This window comes from Schistocerca cancellata, chromosome 6 (genome assembly GCF_023864275.1).
Source record: "Schistocerca cancellata isolate TAMUIC-IGC-003103 chromosome 6, iqSchCanc2.1, whole genome shotgun sequence".
Classification (NCBI taxonomy): Eukaryota; Metazoa; Arthropoda; class Insecta; order Orthoptera; family Acrididae; genus Schistocerca; species Schistocerca cancellata.
Window position 1 is genome coordinate 677353198 of NC_064631.1, and position 24224 is coordinate 677377421.

Below are 24224 nucleotides of genomic sequence, written 5' to 3' on the forward strand. Positions count from 1 at the left end.
TCTGCATATTAACGTAGCACCAATATGTATACACTGACTGGCAGTTTATTCAAACACACTTGCAAATTTATCTAGCACGTGTCTCGTAAACACTGGTGCATAAAACTGCAGAAATTATCTCTATAGAACAAGACTATATTACAGTGCCTCGATATTTTTCATCATATAAAGTGCCTTAGATCAATAATACATTTACAATTATAGAATCATCTGATTGTGCCTGACATGTTAAGTGACAATAAAATTTCTATTACCATTTATTACCAATTCTATGTCATTCACCAGCCATGGCTGGACAGACAGCGTCAAGATACAACATTATCAAAATACATTAATACAATTCTACTATGATAGTAATTTAGTACTGCAAGACATATTTAAGTTATAAATAAGATTACAATAATATCACAACAATAAAATAGATACAAGTATATAATGAAATTAAATATAATGGTTGCTGTTGGAGTCATGGAACTGAGCTGCAGCTCAAGTAAACACTATGCTATTACTAGAGAAGAATTCTTCAGTATTGTAGAAGGGTTGCTCTTTTAGCTTACACAAAATAGTAGTTTTAAACAGCTCCCATGGTAAAGACTGAATGTCATCAGGTAGAGCATTAAACAATTTTAGGGCCACCATTGGGAAGCTGTTTCGTGTCTTTGCTAATCGACACCTTGGCATGTCAATACTGTCTTTGATGCGAGTGCAGTGTTTGTGAACTTCATTTCTCTTTCTGTAGATATCATGGTTTCTCTTTATGTGGAAGAGGCAGTTCAATATATACTGGCTGTAAACAGTCAGAACTCCAAACCTGGTGAAAATTGGTTTACATTGGTCTGGTTTTTTTTTTTTTTTTTTTTTTTTTTTTTTTTTTTTTTTTTTTTTTTTTTTTTTGCTTGAAGTAATGATCCTTATTGCTTTCTTTTGCAGTAAAAGCACATTCTTGCAGCCTGCAGAATGGCCCCAAAACAACAGCCCATAACTGATGTGGCTGTGGAATATTGCGCAGTACACAGTTGACAGGTACTGTTCTGGTAGTATACTTTTCAGTTTCCTCAAGAGGTACAAGCCCCGTGAAAGTTTTAACATACATGTTTGATGTGCTGTTGCCAGGTTAATTTGGTATCGATGAGAAAGCCCAGAAGTTTAACATCTGCTGCATTACCCAGTGCTCCAGTATTGCTGAGGCTGCATATCATCCTCTGCGTTTTTTCTTCATTAATTTTCATTTTGTTCATGATAAAGCAGGCCTTAGCTTCATTGAAGAAGACTTCTGCTTGTTGGACTGCCTGTACAACATTCTCTTCTTTTGAGAACAAGGTTGTATCATTTGCAAACTACAAAGTGTGCCCATTGGAGCCTATATCATTTACGAAGATAAGGAACAGCAGGAATCCTATTACCGATCCCTGTGGCACACCAATGTAGCTTCTTCTTACCTGGATCAGCTCCTTGCACTGAGACACTCTGTCGTCTGTTTCTCAGATAGGATTCAAGTGTTTGCAGACAGATCCACTTATAGTACATGTTTTTAGCTTTCTGAGCAGGGCCTTATGTGGGATGCAGTCAAATGACTTACTAGGTTCACAGAGTACTAGTGCTATAGACTCTTTGTCTTCAAAATCTTGACTTATGTTTGTAACTACGTCAAGTACAGCTGTTGTTGTTGACCTACCCTTCCGAAAGCCATGTTGAACATCATAAAAGAGACTTATTCCTTCAAAGTAATTTAATAGTTGTTCTTTCATTATCGACTCCATCACCTTCACTAGTACTGGTGTTATAGATATGGGTCTGTAGCTTGACACTTCATGTGGACTGCTTTTTTTGTAAACAGGTACTGTGTGTGCTACTTTCAGGAAGTCTGGAAATTCCCCTGCATGGAGGCTTTTATTTATTACTAATGTTAATGGCTGTGGAATTTCACTGACTATAGTTTTTAACGTAATACATGACATGCCATAAATATCAGGGCTCCCTGAAGTTTTATAGCTTTTTACAACTTTTATTATTTCTTTTGAATACACTCTCTTCCACATAACCATGCTGTATTTATTCTCAAATTTCACAGCAGCTGCAGGATCTATTCCAAAGTTTTGTACTATTTTATAAAATAGTCATTAAACTCATGGTGACTGCAAGAATTAGAGCAAGAGGTGGGCTTTTTCCTGTGCTCATTAACCAGATCCCATGCTACTTTACAAGGACTGTGAGCTTCTTCAATAAATCTGGCATTGCTTTCCTTCTTTGCTTTGTCTTCTTCCTTTTGTAGATCCTTTTGATCTGTAAATAACTAGAGTACAGTCTATCCTTAATATCTATGTCTTTAGCAGCTTTGACCTTGTCATTTAGTATTTGGACAATACATTTTCTTTTGGCTAGTCTAGGAGTATACCACCTCTTTACTCTGTTTGTTTTTTGTCTACATTTTGATCTGGTATTTCAATATCTATTGGGTCTTCATGGAAAATTTTCATCAAATTTTACTTCAAGGGTCTGGGACATGTGATTAAATGCAGAATTTAGTGGCAATTCATCAATTGTTTGGTGACAATCTATAGAAGACACTGCAGTTTTGAAGTCATCTAAACTTTTCTTTGTAATAACTCTATTTCAGAACACATAATTTGAATTCCAGCTGGGAATTTGTTGTGTACTTACTGAGTTTGTCCATAACTTCATGATTACTACATGGTGATCTGCTAGTATAGGGTCCACCACACTTACTTTGTAGACCCAACTATTTAGGTTTGTCACAATTGTGTAAAGACAAATGGCTCCTGTTGTTGGTAGAGAGTTTCCTACGAATAGCCCATAGCTCCTTACTAAGTCCATGAAAGCTCTTTCTTTATCATTACCTTCTCCAATATGAATGTTGAAGTCTCCACATAAAGCAAGTTTTGTCCTTAAGTGCACTAGGTGACACAGACAGCTTTCCAACTGGTTGAGAAAATTTTCAAAATTTCCATCTGGAGAACGGTACGCAGAAACAACAATTAAGTTGGCATCTGACAGTCCCAAAGCAGCTAATTCTAGGTCTAGATCTACACAAAATTTACTTAAGCCAATTTTATTGGCACTGAGTTTACTATTTACATACACAGCCACACCACCATGGATAGTAGTTTCTCTACACCATGCATTCCATATTTCTAAATATTCAATGTTTCTGTAGCATTCTGTTTCTGGTTGGGCTAGCCAGTGTTCACATATACATAATACATCAGGTCTCACTTCATCAACAAACAGTGATAATGTACCTAGTTTTGTTCTGAGGCACTGCATATTTACACTCACTATAACTAACACAGCATTTTTTTATCACACTGATGCACTGGGCACCCTCTGGCATGAAAAACGTTTTATCACAATTTTCTACCATATATTGTTGTCCATTATTTTATCTTTTAGGTAGAAATCAACACCAATTTTAAAGCCATTGTTTTTTCCCTTGTTTCCAGTTTTTCAACTGTAAAATTGTTGTGATTTGGGAACGTGTTCTGTAAGACGTTAGTTACAGTTTCAGCTGTGGTGCCACCTCTTAGTTTGATTAGGTGGAAACAGGCTTTTTTCTCACCATACAGCATTCCTTTTTCATCGCCAATACCTATTATGGCTTTATTTCTGTTTTTAGTACTGGCATTCACAAACGTTTGTATATAGGGCCTCAAACACTGTTCACCAGATTTTCCATTTTGTAGCACAGTCATGTAAGATGTTCTGTATTCTTTCTCTGTTTCTTCAGTGGTCTTGGCCAGTTCATTTTCTTGTTTCGCCACAGTCGAATTTCTTCTGCCTCCTCGCTTGTTTTTCACTTCTTGCCAGTCTTTATGGATGCCTTCCGAAGAGTTTTCTTCCATCAGATTGTTTACATCTGTACTTGGTTTGTTTTTAATGTGGGGATGAGTTTCACTGACACACTCATTGCCACTCTAGCAATGTTTGGCTCTTCAACGTTATTTCTCGTTGGAAAATTACCACTTGATGAATTTTCAGGCTTTTTGCTGCTGTTGTGATTGGTGATGGTGGTAGGTGCTGCTTCTCTAACACGCTCCAGACCTGTATTTGAACTTTGCCTCAGATCAGCGATGTTTACCTCTTTATTTCCGGCTATAATACATGACATGTTGTTTTCTACATCTTCTGCATACTGTATTGCTGTGTTTCTCGATTATTGAGATGCTTCTTCACTTCGTGGTACCAATATTTCTAACTTAAGAGTTTGTGGGAATCACAGTGTCTAGTTTTTCTTTTATTTGTTTGTTATCACTGGTAAGTTTTTTCACAATTTGCGTAAGATTACTCACTGATGCAACTAGACCAATACTGCATTGCTGCTCAGAGTACAAGATTTGTTCATGTTTCGCTATATTAATGTCTTCTGAGATTTTGTCAGCTAACCTCACTTCGCAGTTGTTACAAACGTATTTTAAGCGACCTTTTGAGCATTTTAGAATGCAATCTTCGTTGTTGGTGAGCCCCACACATTCCGTGTAAAACGATTCTCCACACCACAGTCCACACAAAACACTGAATTCCTTATTTTTAACTTTTTCCTCGCACTTAGCACAAAGCATGCTTTCACTGGACGCCATCTATTCTATTCCATTTATTGGACATACCTATGAAGAGTAACTGTCCCTCCTTTCATATACTACTCTTTACGTAGCAACGACAATACTACACCATAGTTGTTACTAAGACTCAAACGTGCAGAAACATATACAAAAGAAGGCGAATACATGTAATATTCAAGGTTCGCCATTACCGCAAGTGGTAGACAAGCAGCGTCATCCCAAAATCATGTCACTAGGCAGGTTTAATGTCGACAACACGCGCAGTAGCATAGCCAAATGGGCTATGGCAGCAAGCCACACTTATTCCATAGATTTATATAACACAGTATATTCCACAGTCTAACATAACAATAACAATTATGTTAGACTGTGGTATATTCTATGAAAGACCGTGTGCTTTTCTTGCCATCTTTGCTTTCATGTACACACGAAAGAAAGGTCTTTGATATTGCACAGATGTGCATCACGTCGGCAAGATATGTTGACGGAGGTGTTGTTATATTGGTTTGTTTGGAAAGAAGCATAAGAGTTTATATGGTACAGTGTTGTCCTGTAAAGTTTGTGTAGTTTTACAGGTGATATCCGAAACAGATATCACACTATTTCATCGTTGCGTTTTTTTGTTTCGTTAGATGTGATTAAGATGCTGGAAATGCGCCGTGATTGGGAGTGAATTACTTCGGTGTTCATAGACGTAATCGTATTTGTGTTGGATACATCCTGTAAATGAGAGATGAATGTGGGTGATGTGGATATGAATGGAGAAGCTGATGATAATGACACTGACAGCACAGACTGCATAACAAGTACTCCTATACATCATGATCGAAGTAAACACTGCATGGCCTCAGGCGGAGGTGCTCGTCCAAAGAACAGACATTTGGTTAATCATTTAGCAAATGGTATTTCCAGTCATGTAATTGATGGTGCTGTAGCTGTGAATAACAATTTACCTGTGGATGCTGTTAGTGAAGCAACAAGCAGCAAGACAGAAGTCAATTTGGGCGTTACCGTAAACAAGGTTCTCAATGGTTTGAACTCAAACCAACCAGAAAACTCATTACCTCTCTGCGTAGAATCATATTTGGGGACTGCCAACGTTAATAGCTCTGTTTCATCGTGTTCGCGTCCACTCCAGAACGGGACGAGCAAAAATTCCATGCGTCATAGAGAAAGGAATGGAGTTGTAAGTAAAAGGTGGAATGACGATGAAAGTTCTAGTGATACGGGAAATGAAGGTGAAGATGTGTTGTCTGCGGACGAGTGTTGTTTTTACACCTACAAGGGCGATCAGTTAGCAGATTTACCGAGCTCGTTTTTCAGGCTCGATGTCGTTGGTAACGGCGAACAATGTGTAGGAGAAAATTCCCCAAGAACCAGTGGAAACGGAGAAATTAATGAAAATGTTCATCCTCACAGTGGAAGCTCCTCACCAGATATGGATTTTTTGGAAATGGATTTTGATCCCGGACATTCTTGCGATCAGAACTCAGACGATGATTCTGATGTATGTGAGTTAAGGGAAGAAGAGTCTTGCCATGAAACTGCCACAACTGAAAGGGTATTTGAGGTAGCTTCTGATTCGGTGGAAGATGAGGTAGGAGACACTCAGGAACAATGTCCCTGTAATCATAGTGAATTAGTGCCATCTTCGGAAAACGGTGCAGTTGCACTAGTACCAACACCACTTACTCCTGAAGGAAATAATGTATCAGAATCTCACAATATAATTTCTCTCCCTCAAAAAATGCCAACGAATTTGCAATCATTGTTTCTTCCTCGCAGCCGTAGCAGTGAAGTTTTTCCGAGCACTAGTACTGCTAGTGTTGTCTGTTGGCCGACAAGAGACACTCGAGGTCATCATTGTAGTGGTGCAGATCTGTGTTCTCCAGGTGAAACCGATGTGTGTTGCAGTGACTGTCCAGTTGACCATGCAGGTTTGTGGAATGAATCCCACTCCAGGTTGCAGTGTGAGCAATTGCCAGATACCAGGAAGCATAGTCTCCATACTTCTCTTTATCACAGCATAATGGCGAAGAGGTTGCTTCTGAGTATTCACCCAGATGTTGAAGAAGGCAGTTCAGTAAGTATTTATTTTTATGGTGGTTCTTCAGATATGATGAATAATCCTGTAACACTTTTAATCATTAATCTTGCAGACACACCTAGGCCAGTTCATTTTAGTTTTCTGTGTTTTATTACCCTTTGAACAATATAACTTATACTAGGTAGTGTGGTCTGTGTTTCTTATTGATGAGATTTTTTTTAAGTTGATTGATTGTATGGGGGGGGGCAATTTGATTTATGATCCCTGTTTTATTTGTGGGACGTATTAAATTTGATCTTTACAACGTGTTTATCCACTGATTTTTTTGTCAGTTGTGATGTTTTATTTCCAGTAGGTGTAACCACATAAGGAAGAGCAACACAAATTCATCTTCATCAGAAAATATTTCAGATAGAAAATAACATACTGTTTTATCATTGCCTTTATTGATTTAATTTCTCAGTGTGGAGCATTGTTTGCAGTGTGATGTCCATATGTTTAAACTTTTGTCAGCAATACTAAACTTGTGAAGAGGGTGCCAAAAAGTTGTGTTCCTTCTTATCAGGATTTCATCATAACACAACGAAAATACGCAGTTCAGAAAATACATACACACAGAATATTTTAGTTTGCTTTCATAAGGATTGGACATATGATTAAGCATGACCTTATAAAGGGGCCATCCTGGCATTTGCCTGAAGCGATTTAAAGTACAGTAATCCAATTCAGGACACCTGGAAAGAGCAAGCACCATCATCCTAAATATGAGGACAGTGTCTTAATAGCTGCACTGTCTTATTTGGTTGGTCCCTGTTGTACTATATTCTTTGATTTAGACAAAGGTTGCACCATATAATGTATGATATAATACATAGTTTTGCACTACATCACTGCACACATTTAATGACACATACTGCTGACTCTTGGACCACGAACATGTTGTTATGCCCCTTACACTCTCTCCAGTTTACTGAGAAAACTGACTCAGCCTGTAAACATGTAATTATGTTCGGGTTAATGGAAACGTCCGATTCCACCTGTCTGCTTTTACCAATGATGTCACCAATATTGTGGAAATTACCATTCACAAAAACTCCCATATCGTGAGTATGACGTCGATACGTAAACATAACAACAAAACACAAAAATAGATCAAAAAACCATCAAACACATATTCCTCCAAAAATATAATAAAACTAACGGGACAAGCGGAGGAAATTGGGGGTTTTTTGGGTGGAGACAAACTAAAAATAAACACACGCTACTAAACCAAATGACAAAAACGATAAAATAAAATGACCACAACCTTCCCAAAATCAACTAGAAACAATATCCACTGGAATCAAACACTTCCCTTGACCTGTATAGGTCAACAGAAACTACCGATACCAAATCATAAAACCCAAAACTACAACCACATCCACAATCATCACTACCTCAAAAAACACAACAAAAACAACAAATTGGTATCTAACACTTCCCTTGACCTATATAGGTCAACAGCAACTACCGATACCACACTATAAATCTCAGAACTTTTACCACCACCACACTTAATACTACAAAAAAAAAAAAAAAATTTGGAATCAAACATTTCCCGTGGCCTGTTATCCTTACAGCATCTCCACATATAGCACAATTCATGACTTCAGCCAACAAGCCAAATAGCTGAAGAAATTTTATTAGAGGCAACACACTGTCCCCCATAAATGGAATAACAAAATTGCTGATATGAAGAAATAGCTCACCAGCTGTGTTAAAAACAATTTTTAATGCAACTAGTGTGCTATTTCTTCGCATCAGTATTCTTCAAAAGCAGCTGCTTAAAATGATGAACAAAAATCCAAATGATAAGATTGGTCTTTGTGGTGGGCAGAGGCATGTGAGGGGAAATGCTGACGCAGTTAGCGGTTGGCGCTACCAACAGAAACTGCAAAGCTTAGCTTCACCACACAATTGTGACACTACAATTGCTAGGTCACTGGTGTTGGCAAAAATGAAAAAAAAAAACAGGAAAGTCAACATGAAGTGTTCTGAACAAATCCGACGTGTGATGAAGCCGAACGACAGATCCATTGGACACATATTATTGTGCCATTTACTTGCAGTTACCATTGTTAGCAAAGTGGTCATTGCAGTGAACATGCATCGTTTTCCTTCCAATTCTTGCTCTAAAGGTATAGGCAAGCTACTAGGTAGGTGATGTACAGAGTATCTAATAATAAATCAATACTTAAATATATAGCTCTAAAACTGGCAGTATATTTACAATATGCAGACGATATTTTTATAGGCTGGTACATCGATATTTTTCTGTTGATATATCAATACTTTTTCTCAATATATCAAGAGCAGTTAATGATATTTTTTATATGTATCGATGTAACATGTTCCCTATATTTTAAAAATATCAATAGTCCTACTTCACAAAGCACACTGGTTATGAAGTACCCTGAGATTTGACTCAGATTTTTGCAGTCATAATTCAAGCCTCTTGAATAAATCACCTTTCCTAATCAGTGGCAGCTCTGAGTAATCTGTAATGCTAGTACATATTATGTACAGTACATACAGACTATATCAGCTCATAAAGTCACCTGAACGCAATGGACAATGTGCATGTGACTTCTGATGTGAAGGAAGGCAAGTTAATCAGATTTAATGTCTCAACAACAGCTAGTTCAGCTGGGAAACGTCGAGGAAAGGAATTCTAGTTAACATTATTGTTACACAGGTCTCTACAGCATCTTTGAGAGTAGAGTCCCAGTACAAAAATTTTGTTTCAGAGTTATATTTATTCATGAGGCTGATTTTTTTCACAAGGACCACTTGGATACCGAGCTGAAACCTATGAGCCGTTTGTTCTAGAGATCAGCTGTAGGGATCATGATATTAGATGGACACTCTCTAGTGAATGGAAATGCACTCAACAATCACAAGACGATTGGCCTGATGCACATCTTCCTTTCTGCAGATGTACATCTATAAAAATATGGTGGATGACTGCTGCGGTCTATTTTCTGATCAACCATGAGGATAGGAGAGATGCTGTGCGCATTTAAAGACAGTTTTCCCCTCGATGTTCTTGAAATATGTAACATCCTTTGTCACTGCAGAGGCAACTATATTGGTCAGTCCACCCACTCAGATTTTGAACAATTTGCAGAACACAAACATCACATTAAATATCACAATTTGGACAAATCAGCAACTGCTGAGCACATTGTAATGTGAAGGCATAATATTATGTTTGGTGAAACAAAAGCAGCCTTGTTCCACAATAGTGGCTCTCATGGATGTATGAAAGCAAGTTCTTGCCATTGAGAAGCTACAGAGAAATTTGCCAAGCTGTTTACATTCCAACAAGAGAGGTGGCACCACTGGAGTCACAAACATGAACATTATACTGGCCTTATCATGACAGGATGACATAGCTTGAACAATCACATGCTGATTTTTCAATATAGGAGGCCATTATAGCAGCAGTAATGACTGTGAGTAATTTCTGCAAAGAATTTGGAGTCTATCACTGAAACTTCAAAATTTTACTGTAGGTTCGTGTGCCAAGAAGACAGAAAAAAATCTTCAGGAACATGAAAAATTTTGTTGGAGATTATATAGGTGCAGATGAACCTAATGAAATTAATAGAAAAATGACTACTTTCAAGAAAGCTGGCGCTTCTTCAGTTAAAATAAAGAGATACCATTTATATACTACTGCTTGCATAACATTTACAAGACTGTATTGAAAATTGTCACAAAAGAACAATTTTTTACATGCTGTAGAAATGTAGGATTAGTTACATTGAATATTGTTATTTGTCAGCCACTAACAAGTTATTTTAATCATTGTGCCTAAATAATCAGATAAATTGTATTCTTAACTTCTTTGACTTTATAGGGATTCAAATTTTATTGCTTATGTCTGCAGGAATTTTGTTAAACACCATCACACCAGAATGCAAAACCCTGCTCTGAACTCTTAGACAAGCAGACATTTGACATGGAAATTATTTTTGTGTCATATGTTGAGATAGTGTTGTTGCAGTTCATTTTAAATTTATTTTTATTGTTTATCTTAAATGTCATTGATCATGTGGTGCACATGTCCACTGCAGTGGACAGCTGTTAACGATGCTTCTTTGGCGTTTTCAATCAGTCCTGAGGCTGCAAATGTGCACAGTCCACTCCAGTGGACACCCTCTACTGGTGCTGTACCCCGCCAGCATTTGCAGCCTCAGGACTGATTGAAAATGCCAAAGAAGAGATCATCAACAGCTGTCCATTGCAGTAAAAAAATGCACCACTTTGTTAAGGTGAAAATGTACTGGGAACTGATTTTAGAAAAACATAAACATTTGGAGAGCCCCCCTTCCTCTTCCAGTTGTGATGAAGTGGTCTGCTCTGCCAGTATTCTTTCTGCTTGCTCTTTCTGAAAAATACTTAATACTTAATTTACTGCAGCTGCATTAACTTAGAGGATTTAATTAGGCCTACATAAGATAAAAGGAACTGAATCTATGCAAAAGGAGTTATATCCTTGCCTTCAAGTAAACACTGATAGATACTTTGTATGTTGTCTGACAGTTAATTGTCTTTTCTTTCCAACTTGTTATTTTTATTCAGTTAAATTTCCATAATTTGCTTCTTTGCAAGATCACAAATTAAACTCCTGGTTATGAATAAGTTATTTATTTGCTCAGAGGTCATCTGGGTTGGTCTGATCTGGTATGGTTGATTTTTGGCCTTTAAGTAGTATTCTCGTGTCTTCAGAATTTTTTTAATATCTCATTGAACTATTTTGAATATCATTTATGTAGTTAAGAATAGAAAGGACACTATACATCATGGCACGTCATGCCACATTCCCTGGTTCTGTGTTTGTTTTTATTCCTGTGATTTATAAGGGGTAACAAAAAACTTTCCATTGGAGGGTGTTGCTGCAGCGTATATGCAGCGTTGTGGGATTCTGTTCTTGGTTGCTGAAGGGCAAACATCGGTAGGCATACATTGGAGAATGCGGGTCGCAATTTGACATAAGATGCCAGTCGAACTGGGAGGCCAGCCTCATCCATTACACTTGAGCAACTGCTCTGTAGTCTGATCTCTCTCTGTGCCGTTATGATACCTTCAGTCCCTTAAAAAAGGCCTTGAAGGGTTGGATGATAGTTACTGACTTCTTCATGCAGCAGATCACAGTGTTTTTTCAAACAGGTACACTGCTGGCCATTAAAATTGCTACACCACAAAGATTACGTGCTACAGACGCAAAATTTAACTTACAGGAAGAAGATGCTGTGATATGCAAATGATTAGCTTTTTGGAGCATTCACACAAGGTTGGCACCCGTGGCGACACGTACAACGTGCTGACATGAGAAAAGTTTCCAACCGATTTCTCATACACAAACAGCAGTTGTCCGGCGTTGCCTGGTGAAACGTTGTTTTGATGCCTCGTGTAAGGAGGAGACATGCGTACCATCACGTTTCCGACTTTGATAAACGTCGGATTGTAGCCTATCGCGATTGCGGTTTATCGTATTGTGACATTGCTGCTCGCGTTGGTCGAGATCCAATGATTGTTAGCAGAATATGGAATCGGTGGGTTCAGGAGGGTAATACGGAACGCCGTGCTGGATCCCAACGGCCTCGTATCACTAGAAGTCGAGATGACAGGCATCTTATCCGCATGGCTGTAACGGATCGTTCAGCCATGTCTCGATCCCTCAGTCAACAGATGGGGACGTTTACAAGACAGCCACCATCTGCACGAACAGTTCGACGACATTTGCAGCAGCATGGACTATCAGCTCGGAGACCATGGCTGCGGTTACCCTTGATGCTGCATCACAGACAGGAGCGCCTGCGATGGTGTACTCAACGACGAACATGGGTGCACGAATGGCAAAGCATCATTTTTTCGGATGAATTCAGGTTCTGTTTACAGCATCATGATGGTCACATCCGTGTTTGGTGACATCGCGGTGAATGCACATTGGAAGCATTTATTCGTCATCGCCATACTGGCGTATCACCTGGCGTGACGGTATGGGTTACCATTGGTTACACATCTCAGTCACCTCTTGTTCGCATTGACGGCACTTTGAACAGTGGACGTTATATTTCATCTGTGTTACGACCCTTGGCTCTACCCTTCATTCGATCACTGCGAAACCCTACATTTCAGCAGGATAGTGCACGACCACGTGTTGCAGGTCCTGTATGGGCCTTTCTGGATACAGAAAATGTTCGACTGCTGCCTTGGCCAGCACATTCTCCAGATCTCTCACCAATTGAAAACGTCTGGTCAATGGTGGCCGAGCAACTGGCTTGTCACAATACGCCAGTCACTTCTCTTGGTGAACTGTGGTATTGTGTTGAAGCTGCATGGGCAGCTGTACCTGTACACGCCATCCAAGCTCTGTTTGACTCAATGCCCAGCTGTATCAAGGCCGTTATTACGGCCAGAGGTGGTTGTTCTGGGTACTGATTTCTGAGGATCTATGCACCCAAATTGTGTGAAAATGTAATCACATGTCAGTTCTAGTATGATATATTTGTCCAATGAATACCCGTTTATCATCTGCATTTCTTCTTGGTGTAGCAATTTTAATGGCCAGTAGTGTATCTTCAAGCTGGTGTGTCAGTGGGGTGATTATCTCAATGCTCACAGCAGTTTTGCTTGATTGGCATACCGATTCTGGACTGTATGACTTTCAAATGGAAATTTTTGATTGCTGCTAATAGTTTGTCAATTTGACCCTCGGGTGTCTGGTATGGAGACCCATGGAAGAAGGTACTCTTAATACTATATTTTCGCATCATATACAGAATGGCGTGGTCTACACAACCACAAAATGTTAACAGGATGTTGTTTCTTGTTTGATTGAATACTATTGTGATAGACGCCTCAGTGTTTTTTTTTACTGCCAGCACAAAACAGTTTTATTGTATTGGACTGTTACAGATAAAACATAACAGGAAGATAGCGGAAAGAGTAATGATTTGGTCAGAGAAAGAAGCTTGTGCCAAAAATGTTACCCAGATTGGCACTTCTCAGTGTGGAGCAACAGCTGTCATCAATGTACTGGTAAGTGTATCACATATTGATTTTGGGGATGTTACAGGGAAAAAAATTATTTATTGACGATCTCTCACAATATTTAATCTAATCAAAATCTTAAGTTTGCTGTCAAAATTTTGGATAACTTTTCATCTTTTCTGTTTTTTAAATGCACATTAGCAGCATCTTCCATGCACAGTGTATTAACATGATTCATGTTGTCCGTCGCACTTCACATAGTGTAGACTGGGAACTGTCTGCTAGGCATGCCCGATGTAAAACAGACTGGGCATGGCCCGTGCTGCCTGAGTTGTTGTTGTTCCGCCGGCAGAGGGCACGGCTGAATTCTCACGCGCCCTCTGGTGGATGGGACTTTACTTGCGGCAACTACTGTCCATGAAGTACTGTGGCGATGTGCGCCTCCCGCGATCTTTCTGGTGGCTACTGCACTCCTCCTCCTTCGGGGGGTGAAGCCTCTGTGATCCACTGCGTCGGAAGGTGGAGCGTCGTGCAGTAGCGATGACCTCCAGGTCCATTGGAATGCTGGATTCGGAGGGATCTGTCAACCCTTGAGCCAGAACCTTTGAATGTGGTTGGAAGTGACCCACACAAGGAGGCCCCCGTCGTCCCACCACCGGAGCCCGGGACAGAACGGGCGACAAGCTGTTGAACTCTGGATTCCGTTCCACCTCGACAGGGGCAAGACCCAGTGGCGGGGACGATGGGGAAGGCACGACCACAGGTGAAGCAGCCTCCTGAGAAACCGGGCCTGCGAGGGGGGCCGGCTCTCGCTGGGGCATCTCTAACGATGGCAATGCCGGTGCTGGAGCTACTGGAGGCGAGCCAACGCCTTCAACGTTAAGTGAGCTTCAAGGTCTGAAACACGCCCCAGGCCCTCCTCAAAGATATCCTTAAAATCAGAGGTCAAAGATTCCAATGATTGATAGGGAACGTCTTCGGAGACCAACTGTATGGTGTCTGCGATAGAAAAACCGAAAGCTTGAAACGCATCCAATCCAAAAAGGTTAGCGGAGCTCGCATCACTGACAACAATAAAAGTAAGAGGCCGAGTGACTGATTTGTAAGTAACGTCGGTAATGAATTGATCCAGTAGGGGAATGAACTGTTTACCATAACCGCAGAGATGCCGGTAAACTGGTGCCAACGGGGGCAACCCAAGGTCGGAGTAAGTTTGTGCATTCAACAAGGAAACTGCTGCGCCCATATCTACTTGCAGTTGTAATCGGCGCAACCGAACCGACACCTCGATAAAGAGTTTTTGTGCCAATGCGTCGGGAGCCTGGCCCGATGGAACTTCCTGAATCTCAACGTCCTTGTCCTCTACCTGATTCCTTCGATTCTTTTGGGGCTGAGCGGCAAACTTTAGCAATGTGTCCTTTTTTATTACATTAATGACAAATGACCCAACGCTGGGGCACTCTGATTGATCATGATGTATATACCACGACGCACAGGACGGTAACAGGCCAGAACTCTGTTTACGCGCCGTGTGGGAGCGGCCGTAATGGCCAGATTGTACCGCTCGCACGTCACCCACCCTGGATGCAGTGGATGTGGCCGTGCCACCCTGAACCTCCGCAATGTCACACGCACCACACTTCCAATGCTGACCTATGACGTGAGAGACTTCATACGATTGAGCAATGGACAGGACTTCCTCAAGGGAAGGATCTTCCAACTGTAGGGCCCATTGCCGGACCTCCCTATCAGGGGCCGAACGAACAATGACATCGCGCACCATAATGTGGGCATACGACTCTCGCGACTGCTTCGTGACATAATGACACTTGCGACTAAGACCGTGCAGGGTAGCGGCCCACGCCTGGTAAGACTGGTGGGACTGTTTCTTGCATTGATAGAACTTGACCCTAGTTGCCACAACTTGCATGCGGCGGCGATAATATGAAGACAGCAATGAACACAATGCGTCAAAAGACACAGACGAGGGTTCCTGCAATGGCGCTAGCTGCCGCAAAACTTGATACAGCGACGGGGAATCTCAAGACAAGAAAAGAACATGACATACCTCCACATTGGCAGCATGAAATGCCTGGAAATGCTACCAAAGGCAATGTTCATATGCGTCCCAATCCTCCGCCGTCTCGTCATACAGGGGGAAGGGAGGAGGGAATGGCGCTGGAGCAGACTGCGTGGAGAGCAACGCCAGAAGCGCTTGCTTCATAGTTGCCATGAGCTCCGTCTCTGCTCAACCAAAACCTACACTAAATCCTCCATGCCGTGGATAAGCTGCGAAACCGGAACAATGACGCAACACGCGAAAGAACGATCCTACTCATCGCCAATTGTGTATTAACACAATTCACGTTGTCCGTCGTACTTCACATAGTGTAGACCGGGAACTGTCTGCTAGGTATGCCCGATGTAAAACTGACTGGGCACGGCCCTTGCTGCCCGAGTTGTTGTTGTTCCGCCGGCAGAGGGCGCGGCCGAATTTTCGCGTGCCCTCTGGTGGACGGGACTTTACTTGCGGCAACTACTGTCCGTGCATGCCGTGCTGATGTGCGCCTCCCGCAATCTTTCTGGTGGCTACTGCACACAGTATCTTGGCAGTGTGACTCATTCTCTTCATCAGGTGTTACCTGAGACTGCTAGTTGAATGGAACAGGTCCAGTGTTTATGCTTAATGTCTCCCCCCTCCATAATTGGTTCTGACACTTGATGCAAGACAGTGAGTCACATCAAAATATTGTGCATGGACAATGCTAATATCCGGTAGAACACTGGACATCTCCAGACGTCAACAAATCACCGAGAAAGCCTGAAGAATTACGATATAATAAAATGTTAGAAATGTGTAAATAGTAATTCCATTACATGAAGAGGAGAAATCTCTATCCTATTTATTACTTTGTGTAGATATTTATTTTGAACAGGCACTATTGTAGATGGATGCCTGTAATGTCAAAAAGGTTCAAGTTTCTAGAAACGTGATGAAGCTATGGATGAAGGTGATCTTTCATATTCCTTCTCCAACTTGTGTCTGTTGGCTAATGTAAATGTCCAGTGTAGATGACTAAAATTACACATTGTTTCTGTCATACAATGAGATGACAAGAGTCATGGGATACCTCGTAATATCATGTTGAACCTTCTTTTGCCCGATGTAGTGCAGCAACTTGATGTGGTATGGATTCAACAAGTTGCTGGAAGTCCCCTGCAGAAATATTGAGTCTTGCTGTGTCTATAACTGTCCAGTGCAGGACTTTTTGAACAAACTGACCTGTCGATTATGCCCCATAAATGTTTGATGGGATTCGTGTCGGGTGAGCTGGGCGGGCAGATCATTCGCTTAAATTGACCAGAATTTTTTCAAATCAGTCCCGAACAATTGTTAACCGGTGGCATAGTGCATTGTCACTCATGGATCCGACAGGTAGGGTCACGAGCCCAGTTGAGGTGCTGCAGCCGAAGTTGTGCTGTTAGCAAAGGCACTTGTGTCAGTCGTCTGCTGCCATAGCCCATTAACACCAAATTTTGCAGCACTGTCCTAACAGAAATGTACATCGAATGTTCCACATTGATTTCTGTGGTTATTTCACACAGTGTTGCATGCCTGTTAGCACTGACAATGCTACACAAATGCTGCTGCTCTCCGTTATTAATTGAAGGCTGTAGGCAATTTCATTGTCTGTGGTGAGAGGTGATGCCTGAAATTTGGTATCCTCAGCACACTCTTGACCTTGAGGATCTCAGAGTAGTGAATTCCCTAATGATTTCCAAAATGGAATATCTATTGCATCTAGCTCCATCTACTGTTCTGCACTCAAAGTCTGTAATCCCTGTCATGCGGCAATAGTCACGTCGGAAACCTCTTCACATGAATTTCCTGAGTACAAATGACAGCTTTGCCAATGTGTGCACAATACTACCGCCATGTGTATGTGTGCTTTTCGCTGTCCCATGACTTTGTCCACCTCAGTGTAATGTTTATGTTATGAAAATTAGTAAACTATTCTTGATGGGAAGTTTGCAAAGGGTTCAAAAAATAATTTGCTCTTAAGATGGATGATATGCCCTTATTCCACAAAATATTGCTGAGATATATGGAATTTGATATAGGAACAATGACAGGTTTTGATGGTTAGTAATTTTATACTTAATAATACCAATTATGAAAAAAAGTCCAAAAACGGTATTCATATCACATTATCTTGGGTTGACTGTAATGAGGTTCCTGCTACTGAATACCCACATTGTCACATGTTGATAGATTGACTTTTTAATTATAAATTAGTATGCATTGCGTATTGTCAAATTTTACTTCAGTATGTAGTACTAATTTAGAAATAAGGTACAGGTCTTTGATTAGTGCATTTTTTGGATAACTGCAGCGTATATATGGTTTCTGGAAATTGCAGCACGAGTGAAGAAGAGTGCTCCTTATATGCTACTGATATGAATCACTCAATAGATTCAAAGTAGGATTTGAGTTGTGAATTATTATAATTACTGAACAGTGCATGAATAACAAAACAATTCCAAATACTTTATTTCTGTGTGTAATTGTAAGCCAAATGTCATCTATGTTTCATTTAGTTATTCATCATTTCACCAAGTAAATCATTAATTGTAGAATATATGCCCTGCAGTTTCAAGTTTCATCACTCACTCTCATTGTGCAGTTTATCTCCAGAATACCTTTTCTTTACTAGTGTAATTTATCCATGATGATAATTATTGAACAAAGTTTTGCTGTGAATCATATACCTCTTGAAACTTTTTCTCTTTAACTGCTAAGAAAGAAAGAAAGGCAGAGGAATATATGTTGAAATATGATTTGCGTATCTGCAGGATGCGTTATATCAATACAGGTCTGTATTGAAAAGATACAGGAGAGGAATGAAACACAGCACATTAAATTATTGCTTTTGTCATAACTGTACCAAATTCATGTACTATTATAGTCTGATCAGAATTGTTTTAGGATTAACACTTTGAACTGGAGTATGTAGAGGCTCAGAGCAGAGTTACCAACTCCTCCATGGAACAGATGTGTAATTTTACATTTCATTCAGCTTGCTCATATTCGCAAGCTATTCTGTGTACTACGTTAGAGGTGGCATCAATGTCTTCTGGAAGTGATGCATAATGTTTTCATCCTAGATTTCTTTGTGGCAAAAACTTTTTAAGACAGTATATGGAAAGTTTACAAAAATGCATTTCCCAGTGTCTTTCTCAAATTTTCAACGTGAAACAAACTTTTTTGTTGTTGGATTTAAGTGAACACATTATAGGAATGGAATCTTAAAAATACATCACATTTTCACCTACTTCAATCTGGCTCACTGTCAAAGATCTATTAACATGGGATAATTTGAGTTGAATGTGATACGTGGTACTGCACTTGCCCATTTGGTTTCAAGGAGAGAAACAAGCATTAGGTTTATAATTAATTTGTTATTACGTGTTATAAAACTGTCTACTTATTTCTGACATAAAAAAATTATTCCTATTAATTGAGGTGAGAAAACACCTGTTTCGAAGAGAGAAGACTAGTGGTAACAAAATACATTACTTCAGGACTGCAAAAATTATAATGTAATCAGAGGTATTGTGTTTGTATAATTATTACTGAGTTCCTAAAATGAATTGCATTTGGACTCAGCTGCTGATAACAGCCTTATTATTAACAATGAAACATATGAAAATATATTTTGCTATGAAGGTACTTCAACTGCACTGGAAGTATAAGGGTTTGTACAAGTTTCTTTTTGGGTCAAGAAGGAATAGCGTTTCATATTTTTGTAAGGCGTGGAGAGATGCTGATGCCATCTTGCACATGCAGTTACGTGCTCAGTCCAGTGTAGATTTTCATCTTCTCTTAGACTTCTTAGGAGGGAAGTTGGTATTTGTCCCATTCAGGTTAAAGATTGTAGGGATTCATGATATTTTTGGCTAATGAACCTAGAATGACCAATCAATGGCACTTGGGTTTTGGATGCGTAGAGCTGTAACCCTGTATCCTACACCTATTTTGATAGTGCACATAGGTCAGTATTGAGATTCTCAATAACTGTCTTCAGATTTGCTGGTCTTGCACTTAGATGCATCATACATGTGGTATTTGCAGTAGGACAAAACTGATGACACATCATTTATGCTTAATGAAAAAAGTGTATAGGACCCCAATACTGAATTCTGGGGGATACTTGATACTGCCTTCCTTCATTATGACTTTATGTTGTCAGACATGATGCATTGCTGGTGAGATGTCAGGTATGAGCAAAACCTTTGCACTGCATTTGGTGAGAAATTTATGCTGCTATGTTTGGCAAGCAAAATGTTGAAATTAACAGTGTCAAAGGCTTTGTTGGTGTCTAAGAGGCATCCACGGCAAGTTTCACCTCATCTGTTACCTATATTAAGGCAGATGTTGTGTTGCAGTGTTTATGGGAACCTGATTGATACTTGTTTAGTAGGTTGTTTGTAGTTAGCCAGTTTGTTAGCTGGTCATAGCGTATATTTTCTAAGACCTTGGACAGTGCAAGAAGAATGGTGGCTGTTCATGTGTACACAGCCAGTTGGTTTCCATGCTTACTTAGAATACTAGACATTAGTTGCAGAACAGCTGATAAATGTCAGGACTGTTTTTGCTGTGCCCCACCCTTAATTGTATAGTAAATATCTATCACAAGACTCCAGTAAGAGGTGGTGAGTATATGTTTGCATCTGGGTCATCCATAGGGGAAAGATTCATAAGTGCTGGACTGAAAGCAGGAGAGGCATATTTTGTAGTTTCAGTAGGCAGTGAAGTAATGCTTGTTTGGGAGGGTGGGATTTTATGTAGGACATCACTCACCTAGGGACATTGACAGTTCTGAATTTAGCGTAGACCACACTAAAATAGAATTTGTCCAAAGTGCCTGATTTATTCTTTATAGTAGGTCAAGAGGAGGAGGTATACTTCGGACAGGCCAGGAGATGTAGGAAGATAGATTACGTCATGGTCACACAGAGAGTCCAAAATCAGAGATTTGAATAAAAAGCATACCCAGGAGAAGATATAGATTCAGATCACAGTTTCATATTGATGAAGAGTAGGCGGAAGTTTAAGAGACTAGTCAGTAAAAACCAGTGTGCAAATAAGTGGAATATGGGAATACTAAGAAATGAAGAGATACACTCAAAGTTTTCAGAGGGCATAGATATTGCGATAATGAGTGCCTAAGTAGGCAGTCATCTGAAGAGGAGTGGACAGCTGTAAAAAGAGCAATCACAGGTGTTAGAAAGGAAAACAAGAATGAAGCACTCAGATTAAAAAGCCCCTACTGTTCAAGCTATACATCGAAAAATCGATGACAGAAATGTTTAAGAGTTGGATTAAAATTCAGGGTGCTAGAAAATCTATGATAAGATTCGCTAATGACATTTCTATCCTCAATGAAAGTGAAGAAGAATTGTAGGATGTTCTGAATGGAGTGAACAGTTTAATGTGTGCAGGATATGGATACAGAGTAAATCAAAGAAAGACAAAAGTAGTGAGAAGTAGCAGAAACAGCAACAGCGAGAAACTTAACAAAAGAATTGTGGATCATAAAGTAGATGAAGCTAAGGAATTCCGATACCTAGGCACCAAATTAACCTGTAATGGATGGAGCAAGGAGGGCATAAAAAACAGTCCAGCGCTGGCAAAAAGAGCATTCCTAGCTAGGAGAAGTCTAATAGTATCAAAAATAGGCCTTAATTCGGAGAAGAAATCTCTGAGGATGTACGTTTGGAGCACACCATTGTTTGGTAATGAAACTTGGACAGTGGAAAAACTGACACAGAATAGAATTGAAGCATTTGAGATGTCATATTACAGAAGAATGTTGAAAATTAGGAGGATTGATAAGGTAAGGAATCAGGAGGTTCTCTGCAGAGTCAGCGAGGAAAGGAATATATGGGGGAAAAAACTGATACGTAGAAGGGAAATCTGCTAAGACATCAGGGAATAACATCTGTGGTATTAGAGGGCAATGTAGAGGATAAAAACTGTTGAAGAAGACAGAGATTGGAGACATTCAGTAAAATATTGAGGATGTAGGCTGCAAGTGTTACTCTGAAATGAAAAAGTTGGCACAGGAGAGGAATTCGTGATGAGCTGCTTCAAACCATTCAGAAGCTTAATGATAAAAAAAATTCTCTTCTTCAGGAACTGTTTTCTTGCCATCACCAATACACATTTTGTATTGCCTCTAGTTCTGCCATCATTTGTTGTTTTATTAAAAGACATCTTCTATACACCATGAGCTGCACTAGATATGTTTTATTTTTCTAAACCAGTTTTCAGGCTTATAACCTATCCTCAGTGGTATTTGATACAGAGGAACAAACAACTGTATGTGGATCGATTTCTGCAAAATGATAACTGTGCATATGAGAACTGGTGTAATGATAACTCCCACCGGAACCACTTGAGAGCTCCAAATGCATTCTTCCTCTCACGCCAGAGTGTAGGGTGTTCACGGGAATAGTGGTGTAAGTCATGTGGAAAGGCCATGTGGCCTTATTTTGTGTTGTTTTGCGTTTTTATTTATTTATGCTCTAAAATCAAAAAGGCATTGTAACAGTGCTAGTAAGTATTAGCAATGTTTTCTTTCTTTAGATTTGTAATATCCCAAGTGTTATTAAAGCAGAAATTGTCTTTATAGGGGGAGTTTGTACTTCATGTTGAAGTCTAGAATAAAGCCTACACAAATCAAGCAGTGATGTTCACATTAAATACGTGATCCATAAAACACATCTCTCTCAACTATGCTACGTGGCACTCGGAGCCAAAAAGGGAAAACATGATGACACTTCTCTCATACATCCCTCTGGTGCACTATGCTTTCTTCAACCAACTGACAACTGCAAGTTTGGCTAAGGAATCTGGACTTGGACCTGTTGACCCTTTGGCAGAGGAAGATGATTTGACGGTGGAACCGAGTAAATTGACATGCTCCATTATGAAGCTCAACAAGAATTACATTTTAAGAAATTTTGACATTTAGAAACTACAGTTTATTTATAATCCATAGATGAACACACTGCTGAACTGTTGAACGGACTCAGTAGATAACATTATAGTAATTAACAACAATATTGCAATTATTTTAACTCAATTTTTGTGAGAAAAGTGCATAATGTTAGCAATAAGTGCAGACTCACATTTACTGTATCACATTACGTTTATGTTTTATAAATAAACTGCAATTATGGGGATTAAAAGCCAGCATATTTCTTCTCAGGTATTCAACTTCACCAATATGTTTATAAGAAGAGTAATTTATACCACTTTACCTTTCACTATGAATAAATTTCTGTGAGGAAAATTGGTACTCCAACTTTTATGGACTATAAAAAGGAATTTAAGGTACAAATAACTAAAATGTCTGTAGTAAACATAATTGTAATTTGTAAATTTCATCAAAATAGCCAAGAAGTATTTTAAAGCGTGTATTTACACTAAACAAAATGCAAACCCTTTCATTTCTCGGAAGTGGGAAAAATTGAGTTATACCACTTTTTCTCTCAGCAGCTTATATATAGCAGTTAGCCTAATATAAGTCTTCTTACATTATGTGCTTCTATAGCAATGACGTGCTTGTCATTTACTATGATAGGACCTGAAGTATGTCCTATAACATAGTACACAGTTTGTCTTGTACATTAGATTAGATTAATACTTGTTCCATAGATCATGAATACGACACTTCGTAATGATGTGGAACGTGTCAGGTTAATAAAAGATGTCTGTACAAGATATTACATTACACAAAATATTGCATGACACTAATGTTTAAGTTGTTGTTCCCCTCCCCTCCCCCCCCCCCCTTAATTTATATCTAAAAATTCAGCCAATGAGTAGAAGGAGTTGTCATCTAGAAATTCTTTTAATTTATTTTTAAATGTTAGTTGGCTATCTGTCAGGCTTTTGATGCTGTTTGGTAGGTGACCAAAGTCTTTTGTGGCAGCATAATTTACCCCTTTCTGTGCCAAAGTCAGATTTAACCCTGCATAGTGAAGATCATCCTTTCTCCTGGTGTTATAGCTATGCACACTGCTATTACTTTTGAACTGGGTTGGATTATTAACAACAAATTTCATAAGTGAATATATATACTGTGAGGTTACTGTGAGGATCCCTAGATCCTTAAATAGATGTCTGCAGGATGACCGTGGGTGGGCTCCAGCAATTATTCTGATTACACGTTTTTGAGCAATGAATATTTTTCTACTCAACGGTGAATTAACCCAGAATATGATGCCATACGAAAGCAGTGAATGAAAGTAGGCATAGTAAGCTAATTTACTGAGATTCTTATCACCAAAATTTGCAATAACCCTAATAGCATATGTAGCTGAACTCAGACGTTTCAGCAGACCAACAATGTGTTGCTTCCAGTTTAACCTCTCATCAATGGACACTCCTAAAAATTTTGAAAATTCTGCCTTAGCTACAGACTTCCATTCAAAGTCTATATTTATTACTGGAGTTGTGCCATTTACTGTACGGAACTGTCTATACTGTG

General features: G+C 39.5%; 1 protein-coding gene across 2 annotated transcripts in view; it reads left to right on the plus strand.

Annotated features, from left to right (window-relative positions):
* The first annotated feature begins 5047 nt into the window (after window positions 1-5047).
* The window catches only part of LOC126191094 (uncharacterized), an 86495-nt gene continuing 67318 nt past the window's right edge, over window positions 5048-24224 (plus strand). For both annotated transcript variants that reach the window (XM_049931822.1, XM_049931821.1), the window contains exons 1-2: window positions 5048-6660; window positions 13591-13713. In XM_049931822.1, coding sequence (XP_049787779.1) covers window positions 5311-6660; window positions 13591-13713 — 1473 coding nt within the window. In that variant the 5' untranslated portion in view covers window positions 5048-5310. The remainder of the gene's footprint in view (window positions 6661-13590; window positions 13714-24224) is intronic.